At 47.0% G+C, this 9,786-nt stretch overlaps 1 protein-coding gene across 1 annotated transcript in view; it reads right to left on the bottom strand.

Moving 5' to 3' along the window:
* Xylt1 (xylosyltransferase 1) overlaps window positions 1–9,786 on the bottom strand; it is a 291,364-nt gene that overhangs the window by 39,050 nt on the left and 242,528 nt on the right. The window contains exon 6 of the mRNA XM_021202279.2: window positions 3,888–3,968. Within this exon, the coding sequence (XP_021057938.1) occupies window positions 3,888–3,968 (81 nt within the window). The remainder of the gene's footprint in view (window positions 1–3,887; window positions 3,969–9,786) is intronic.

The raw sequence follows: 9,786 nt of genomic DNA, 5'->3' as shown, positions 1-9,786 counted from the left end.
GGGAGGGGGAGGGGGAGGGGGAGGGGGAGAGAGAGAATACAGTTTTTGGTAAGTTGACCATGCTCCAATAAAAAGACACAGGGCCAAGAATATGTGGGTATCACAAATTGGTTTTGATGGGTTTAATTTCTTTTTTTTTTCTTTCTTTTTTTTTAGAATTAAAAATAAAGAACTAAGTAGAGTGTGTAGGGAAGAAGGTGGATCCAGGAGGACATGGAGCAAAAGATGACTATAATCAAATATATTATGATGGCTGGTTTTTATGTCAACTTGACACAGACTAGAGTCATTTGAAAGGAGAGAACTTCAGTTGAGCAAACACCTCCATAAGATCAGGCTGTAGGCAAGCTTGTAGGGCATTTTTAAAATTAGTGATCCCCACCCATTGGTGGTGGTTTCATCTCTGGGCTGGTGGTCCTGGGTTCTAGAGGAAAGCAGGCTGAGCAAGCCATGAGGAGCAAGCAGCACCCATCAATAGCCCCTGCCTTCCAGTTCCTGTCCTGTTTAGTTCCAGTTCCAACTGCTGAACAGTGATGTGGAAGTATAAGTCAAATCAACCCTTTGCTTCCCGAGTTGCTTTGGTTATGGTATTTCATCACAGCAATAGTAACCTAAGACATACATTGTACAATGGTCTCAAAGAGGTGATAATTGGAAGGAAGGAAGGAAGGAAGGAAGGAAGGAAGGAAGGAAGGAAGGAAGGAAGGAAGGAAGGAGGAAGGCAGGCATCTGGCACATTGACACAAAGCAGGGCTGGCACATAGGGAGCCATGACACCCTGCGGGACTTTTGAGAATAGCCTCTTTGGACACAGTCCGTCCATTGCAATTGAGTCCCAGCCCTGCCCTGATTCTGTGAGACCAACATTTCTCTGTATTCAGCTTCCTTGCTTGTAAGATAAAATCAGCTACTGAGCTGTTGGTGGCCACAACCTAAAGCTAGATAATTAAGTCAACATTTAAGAATATGGAACCATCTCACTTTTATGGGGTCATTGCAGCTGCTCAGTTCAGCCATATCGGAAGTCAGTGGGACTTGTTCCACTAACTCTCCTTGTCTACAAGTTTGCCTGAAGTGGGCTTGTGTCACTCACCACTGAAAGAATTCTTTGTGTTACAGCAGCGGTATGGGAACCAGAGGTAAGCTGGCCTCATCCCTGCCTACTGGTGAGAGGCAATGGGAGATGGACTGTGGGAAGCCTTGACACACAGCAAGGGAAAACTTGACTAACAAGAAGAAAGTTGTAGGTGATTCACTGATTCATTTATTAATCAATTCACATCAATTCATTTTATTAACAAATTAACACTGTAAAATATTGTACTTAATTTCTATAAACCAAAGAGTCCCAGCTGAGGATGTAAAGGGTAAATGTAGGAATCTGTGAGTAATTTTGATCTGCAATACTTGGGCTTTGGGGTTTGAGAGGCAGGTAGTAGTAACATGTTATACTGCTCTGAGCCATGTTAGAACTATCTGCCCACTGCCGGTGCACCTGGATCACACTGGGTGTGTGTGTACATGCAAGGGCTTGAGATCTGGGATACATTCCTACCAGCAGCATTTTGGTTTTATGCTTACCATGGCAATAGCATCATCATCACCATCATCATCACCATCACTGGCAACATCTCATTAAATCCTATCTAAAACTGTGACTTTCATTTTACTGGGAAAGGCATGGTCTCAGAGAGGTTAAGTTACACAGGCAGTGCAATGCAGCCTGAAACTCAGGAGATCAGCATTTCATTCTAGGCGGTGGGACCTCAAAGGCCATGACTTTAATTGTGCTATCAAGAGTTCCTAGAGAAGCACTTGGGAAACTGAGCCAAGACTAAAGAGCGATCAGCCTGAAGCAGTACTGCTGGTGTGGATGTGATTTTTGACATGTGTTGATGAATAGAGCTGACTCCTTGCCCGTGATGTAAGGTGCTTGGACCAATCACATACTGTAGGCTATATGGAGAAGATGCGTTTTATTCTTGACCAGTGGGAGAGGACTATTAATATTAGGGTCACCTTTAATAATGAACACTCCATAGAATTATCCCTAGATGTAACCAATACATACCTCTGCTGTCAAAAACTCCTGGGTTCAAATCCTGACATTTACCAACTGGGCAACCTTAGAAGAATCCAATTGAGCTCTTGAAGCCTCCCTTTCATTTATGCAGAATGTAGCTATGAATTCTTACTCTGCATTGAATAAAGCCAATGTCAAATGCAATGGGCCAAGAAGCCCAGCAAAGTACTAGGGTCTCAGCAGGGAGACTGCCCACAGGGGCAGTGATTTGTATCTGTCCAGCCAGCCTCTCTACCACTAGCGGCCCCAGATTGTGCTATTGCTAACTGATAGGGATTCACAGGGCACTGACCAGCTTTGAAGTGCCTTTAAATACAGTGGAAGAATATGATCAAGAAGGGGCCATTAGATGCGGAGTCGGCTGCTGAAATGACAGGTAAAAGAAGAAATAACGCAATCCATGCATTCTGGGATGACTCCTCAAAAGGTCGGGGCAGGGAGCTTAGTGTTTGCTTCTGTGAGATAACGAGGTAAACTGAGACACAAATCCTGCTATCTCTACAAGCCATGGCAGAGACACTTTTAAACAGAGACCGTAAATTCAAACCCCAACTACAGTCAGATCAGGAACAGAGACAGGAAATGCCATGACCTGGGGAACATGGGATTTGATTGGATGTCAGATCTGAGCAAAGTCAGACACAGGTCGAGGGACTCCAAGGTTTATCAGAGTTAATTGGAAATCTAGATTCTCATGAAAGATATCATGAACCATGTTACCAGAACAAACAGGCAAGCAAACAAACCCACATGAAATATCAAAAAGGCCAAATGCAAAATATTAACAAACTGTGATGATTCCTAGAACTTCCAGGGTTTATGTTGTATTCAATGCCAGAATTGAGGGGGCGCTCTCCCACCAGGAAAAGATGCTTTTTATGTATGAGTCTATGTTCACATGTGTATGTATATATGTGTGTATATAAGTGTGCATACATGGCATGCATGTGGAGATCATGGACACCTTCAGGATGTGGAAATGTTACTAAGATGCGGTCCCCAGTCTGCCTACTGACCAAGTGAGAATTAACCATGACTACTTAGATCCAGGGACAAAGACACAAAAGGTTCTAAGTGGGCTGGAGAGCCAGTGCTGCTGATAAAGGGTTTGTTGTGCAAGCCCGAGGATCTGAGTTCAATCCCCTACATCCACGTGAGGGTTCCTGTCTCAAACAAAACGTGGGTGGTACCTGAGGAATATACTTAAGGCTGTCTGCTGGCTTCCACACACACAGGTGCATGTACACCTGCATACACATGTGTACCCCATACATACACACACAGGTACATGTGTACCTGCACACACATGTGCACCCCATACATACACATACACAGGTGCATGTACACCTGCACACACATGTGCACCCCATACATACACATACACAGGTGCATGTACACCTGCACATACATGTGCACCCTATACATACACACACAGGTACATGTGTACCTGCATGCACATGTGCACCCCCATACATACACAGGTGCATGTGACACTGCACACACATGTGCACCCCCATATATACACACACACAAGCGCATATACACCTGCATACACATGTGCACCCCTATACATACACACATACAGGTGCATGTGCCACTGCATACACTTATGCACCTAAACACTCATGCACACACATACACATACAGGAATAAGTTCAAAATATTTCCTGGGAGAAAAGCTAGGAGCCTGAAAAGCACCTGCTTGTGTCTGTCCTCGGCTACCACATAGGAAACTTTCCCCTGGTTGTCTACCTGGGAGACAGGCCCCAGCGACAGCTTTCCATCTCTGTGGTGCATTCATTACCTTGCATTGTCCCGGCCATGTGACTTCAGGAAGTTCATATCTCGATATCTGGAAAGAAATGCTACCAGCTGGTCATTTGTCCTGTGGAAACAAACAGAAGAGAACGTCAGAGTCCTCTGCAGAGGTTTGGGGTTTGCTCCATTTTTCCTCCTGGGAAGCAGATTTCACTCTGCTTTCCTGGATTTGCCTGTTCTGAGCACAGCACACAGTCTGCTGAAGTGTCTTCTCGGCAGGTCCTATCCCCGGGCCTGTCACATTGTCACATTGCCTGAAAACAGGCCGTGTTCTAGTTTCAATCTGGCTGCAGTGTGGTAACATCCTGGAAAGGGGCAATTTCAGAGGGAAAAGTTATTGCCCTGATTATTGTCCATGAAGAAAGCCAGTGTATCAACAGCTGGGGACCGCTGGACGCACCACAACCACAGTCAAGAGCAGAGACAAGTGATTGACTGTCATGCTCATCCCGGCTTCTTCATTGTCATACATGTCAAGACCCCTACCCAGTGAACAGGGACACACACATGGAGCTGGTTCTCCCAACGACAATCAATTCTGACAATGCCTGTCCCCATACATGACACAGGCCAGCCCAATATAAGCAGTCCTTCATTAGCCTGCTTTCCCAGGTGAGTATAGGTTTTGTCAAGTTTACAGTTAAAGCCACAGGCTGTTTGTGCATCGGTTTCCCACACAGTCTACTCTTCAGGGGACTCTGAGGACAAGAACAGTGTCTTCTATGCTTCATTGGTCATGGTCAACAATAGTCATCGGTAGCTGAGACCAGACTCAGGGCCTTTGCTCTTGCTGTGCCCAGGCCATTTTGTCCTCTCCATTTCTGGCCTGTTCTTGTCATTTAGGTTTTCAAATGTCATTTCTTGAGACAGGTCTTTTCTGGCTGTTCCTCCTAAAGTAGCCCCTGACTCCTCCAGCCCACCTTTATCACATCATGATGTTGAGTTGACAGCTTTATCACCATTTGAAAGCACTCTCTTGGTTACCTTACAATATAAGGTCCATAAGGAAAGAACCTGGTCAGATCTGCTCATTCTTGGCACACAGTAGGGCTGACACTAATGTTTGTGGAAGGAAGGAAGGAAGGAAGGAAGGCTGAAGGAATGGATAAGTTCCGATGAGCTGAGGTAGAACTGACTCCTCCAGTGCACAGAGAAGAGTGAATGAATCCGAGTCCTCGATAACCACCGGGCTGTGGATTGAGCTTTAAAAAATATGAAGCGCCGTGCAAACGGATGACATCGTTCCCAGCATTGTTATCCCAAATTTATCACCATCAATCTCAGCGTTCACAGTGCCGTCACAGCTAATCAGCTTGTGCATACAGCTGTGACAGTATTTTAAAAGGCAGTCACACAGGTCTCCATCTGCCAGAGATGCAGTCGCCTCTTCCACTGAATAAACCCAAACAGGTAAATGGTGCTGATGTGACAGCTCCTTCGTCACCATCACCGGGGTCCTCTGTTGCAGGAAGGGGAGGTGCGAAGGGGAGGTGCTCCTTAAAGAGCAGGGGTTAACTATTCTTCCAGACTGGGTGAGGTGGGAGGAAAGAGGCTCTATTGGAACACAGGGAGGCTGGACTCTTTCTTTTGAGTTTTGTGTGTGTGTGTGTGTGTGTGTGTGTGTGTGTGTGTGTGTGTTTTGTTTCTGTGTATGCACAAGAGAAAGGAGGTCAGCAGACATCCTTGGGTGTTAGTCCCTCATTCTGTCTTGTTCCAGGCAGGGTCTCCTGTTTACCACTATGTACACTAAACTGTCTGGCCAGTGAGTTTCTAGGGAGTCCCCCACATCTGTCTGTGGTCTCATCTCACAGTAGAAGTGCTTAAATTATAGATGTTCCCTACTCCTTATGACTTTATGCCTGGGCTGGAGTTTTAACTCAGGTCCTCGTGCTTGAGTAACCTGTGCTCTGTCTATTGTGTGTGCATCTCCGTAATTCTAACGCTGGGCTTAAGAGAAGCAGTGTGGTATCTCAGAAAGCAATGTCTAAGGTCCAGAAGTGGAAACACGGCCCTCCATGTGACTAAAGGACAAACAAGTCACCGAACTCTCTGAACAGTGAGTGGCCTTCTGTAAATTCATTTCCTCCTGGCTGTTCACATATGAACACACTGAGCACACAGTAAGTTCATCATACATTCTCACCAAGAGGATGATGGGTAGGCTTAAGGGCACACAGTAGGTACACATTCAATGCATGTTGCTTTGCTCTTTCTACTTCGGAGGTGCCCGGTCTGTACCACCTTCAGCCCTCAGCCCTCTATTTCTCTGCCACTCTTCAGCACTGTCAAAATGAATCCTCATCCACTCATTGGATGACAAATGCTGACCTCTAGATGGGTGGAAAGGGAGCAGAACAGAGCAGTTGAGACATCTGAGATCAAAAGAAATGTGGTCAGTGTCCCAGCCTCTTATTGAAATAAAAACCAATTAGAAGTCAACCATACTGGGGTGGCAGATGTCCGAAGAGCCTCCTGTATCTGCAGCCTGGTAAAAAATCTATTGTGCTCCAGATGCAGAGCTCTGCTGACATATACAGAGATGAGTCTTAGGGATAGACCCCAAAGGCCAACCTTTGTGAGTCTGGACCAAGGTGGTCAAGGTTCCTAGGTTCCTGTGGCCTCCCGCTAAAAAGGGTCTCCAAGGAGCTGATGGGGTAAGCAGCTACTGGATGACTTTATTAAAGAAAATCAGGCAATGTCTTTCCCAGCCATCTGGAAGCCCACTCTCCTCTGTCTCAGCCGCTCTTATTTACCAAACCCTTGCCACACTCTGCGACAGTTCATTATTGTCGTCCTGATGAATAAAAGGATAAGTTAACCTCTGAATGGGTCCCCAGCAGCAGGAATAATAAACAGGGCCTCTCGGGGGAAGCTTAGGTGGGAGGATTGAAGGGGCCAAGGCCAGGCTCGGGGAGCCCCCTCTGGGAAGTCTCAGGCCTCCCAGGGTCAGCCTGCTGTGGCTCCATTTAGCAACCCTAGAGAGTATCTATCAGGGCTGGAGCTAGGGCCATTTTCGCATTTCCCGCTTCACCAGGTCCCCATCTGATGGGGATGAATAGGCATTTAGCGAATTTACTTAGCGATGCTTCCACATGAAAACGTCTCAAAAGATGACATCTTGGGGGGAGAGGGGGTGGCTGGGGAGGGGCTGGAGCCGTTGCATAAAGTCCCCTTTTAAAGCAAAGCCCTTTTCGGTGAGTGGGCTTGCTGGATTGGCTGGATGGGTGGGGTGAGGGGAACTACCTCTTACTCCATTTGGCTGGGCGACCCTGTAGCTCCTTGCTTGCCCCTCTTTGTAAAATGGCTACTCTGGCCAGGCAATCCCTGCTTCTGTTCAAAAAGGAGCCGGGATTCAGCTGGGGACCAACTCACCCAATTGCTTCTCTCAGGCTCCTGTCAATAATCGCCTACATATTTAGTTCATTCCAGATAAAGAACAGCTTGTGATGTGACATTTTAGCCCATTCCAGCCTTGCTGGCTTGGACCCCCCTCCCCCCACACTTTTCTTTTATAGAGCAGTATTTCTCCACGTGGATCCCATCACTCATCTCTGGGACCTGTGTTAGCCAGATCCACCTTCTGCTGACACTGATCACAGGCCAGTCTATCTCTTGTTGATTGCAAGGTGCCCATTGCTGCAGCCATCAGGACCGTGGAAATATCTGCTTCAATATGTAATATGTAAGCAAACACTGAAACCAGGAGGGAACCATAAATAAGACAGTTGCAAAGTGAGGCTGCAAACCATGGCCATCCTTGGACGTGCACCATGCTCTAGCTTCAGGCCAGAGGCTGGTTGTGCTCTGCCTCCTTTGATATTTACGAGGATGCCATACAGTGAGTTTCACTCTCATCCGACAGACTGGTGGTTGGACTCAGAGACATTAGGTCATGAGGGAAAGTACAGAACCAGGCTTGAGACCTGGTTCTGATGTTACAGCTGGTGCTCTTGATAAATAGCCCACTCTGCAAAATGACAGAGAGTGGCAGAGTGGGGGTGGTGGTGGTGGTGGGTGAATTCCATCCCAGGAGCAGAAGAAACACTACAGGCGTGCGTGGGAAGGAGCCATGCTTGTAGCCTGGCCTGCAAACCCGAAGTTACTCTGAGAAACACTACACTTGGGGCTGGAGAGATGGCTCAGTGCTCAGGGGCACTGACTGCTCTTGCAGAGGACCCAGCACCCCACACGGTAGCTCATCTGAGTCCCCTTTCTGGCCTCCACAGGCACTGCATGCATGTGGTACAAACATAGACAGGCAAAACACTCACTCATACACATAAAATAAAAAATAAATAAATCTGTAAGAGAAAGGAACACTGCATCTCAAGCCTCACCCAGGACCTATTGAGATAAACTCAGCTTCTTTTCTCTTTTTGAATGTTCGTGTATGTGTGTGTGTGTGTGTGTGTGTGTGTGTGTGTGTGTGTGTGTGTGTGTGCGCACTGTATGGAGGTCAGAGGTCGGCCTCAGGTGTCAGTCCTCTGGCATTGTCCACCTTGCTTTGCTTTGGTTTGGTTTTATTCGGTTTGTTTTGGACAGAAAGTCGATTATCTTGGCCAGTGAGCCCCAGAGATCTGCCTGTCTTCATTTTCACAGTGCTTCAATTACAAACACACAGCACCACACCTACTGAGGCTTGAACTCAGGTCACAGCAAGCACTTGACCTGCTGATCCATATCCCTGGCTTGAGATCAAGGTGCCTTCTCGGGCTCCCAGGCGCTATGTGTGCTCTTGTCAAGTCAGAGCTGCTCGGCTCTGCTGAGTCTGCGGCTGGGTGACTAGTTTCTTCCTCCTCTATCTGCTCCCTGGGAGCCCTTCTGGAATTCCCACACTTAGAGGGGAGTTCCTTTCGTCTCTACAAGGCTTGAACCTCAGGTGCTGGAGTATTATATAGAACCATGCATGTAAGACCTCTATGATAGCAACTGGTACAGGGTAAGTCTTTGACAAATGTTAGCCATCATTTAATAGTTTCATTGTCATCTGAAACATTGGGTACATAAGACATTTTGATCCAGAGAAAGCAATGAAAGGGCTCAACTTGCCTCTGCCTTGGAGGACTCTTTGTGCTTAACACCCACAGAATATTCCACAGAGGACAGAGTGGGAAATGACCCTTTGTACTTGTTCTCATCTGTCCACTGGTATAAGATAAAAGATGACCCCTAGAGCACAGGACACCATTTTTATGGCCACACCTCTGAATATCGGGACAAATAGGATGAGGGGAACAACCTGACACTTCCTGAGCAGCCAGAATCCCAGGTTCCTGAGAAAAACCTGCTCTAGGTACACAGGGTCATAGCCAAGTAAGGCTGCTGTGTTTGCAATGATTGACAGGCGAGAGGAAGATGGGGTCTGCTCAGTCTCTCCTGGGAAAGAGTCAAGAACACACCTATCTTCATGTCCTTCCAACCACTGCTCTCCTCCCTAACCCATTTCACAAGGCTGGATGCCGAAAGGGACCTCAGGAGGCAGCTACAGCGTCAGGGTGAGGCCAGCAGGCTGAAGCCATGGTGGTACACACACAGGACATTTGTATGTGTTGGAACTCAACCCTATGGCACTGCCTAGGGAATGAAGACCCTACAGGGTCTAGACTGCAGTGGACTGGCTATTGTGGGACAGACGTGTACATGCCAGGTGTAAGATGGGGTGTGCATGAAGAGGGGTGGGTTGAAGATAGGAGAATTGGAGGCATCTTTATCCTGATCTCTGAATGGATGGTATTGCCTCAGTGTCAAGCTCTAGTGTGGTACACCATCCATCACATCTTTATATGCTCTCTCTCTCTCTCTCTCTCTCTCTCTCTCTCTCTCTCTATATCTCTATATATATATATATATAGCATAATAGGTGAGAGCTGTACCACTGAGCTTTA

Source organism: Mus pahari, chromosome 1 (assembly GCF_900095145.1).
Source record: "Mus pahari chromosome 1, PAHARI_EIJ_v1.1, whole genome shotgun sequence".
Taxonomy (NCBI): Eukaryota; Metazoa; Chordata; class Mammalia; order Rodentia; family Muridae; genus Mus; species Mus pahari.
Note: the sequence above shows the minus strand (reverse complement) of the source record. Positions and strands in the feature narration are given on the sequence as shown.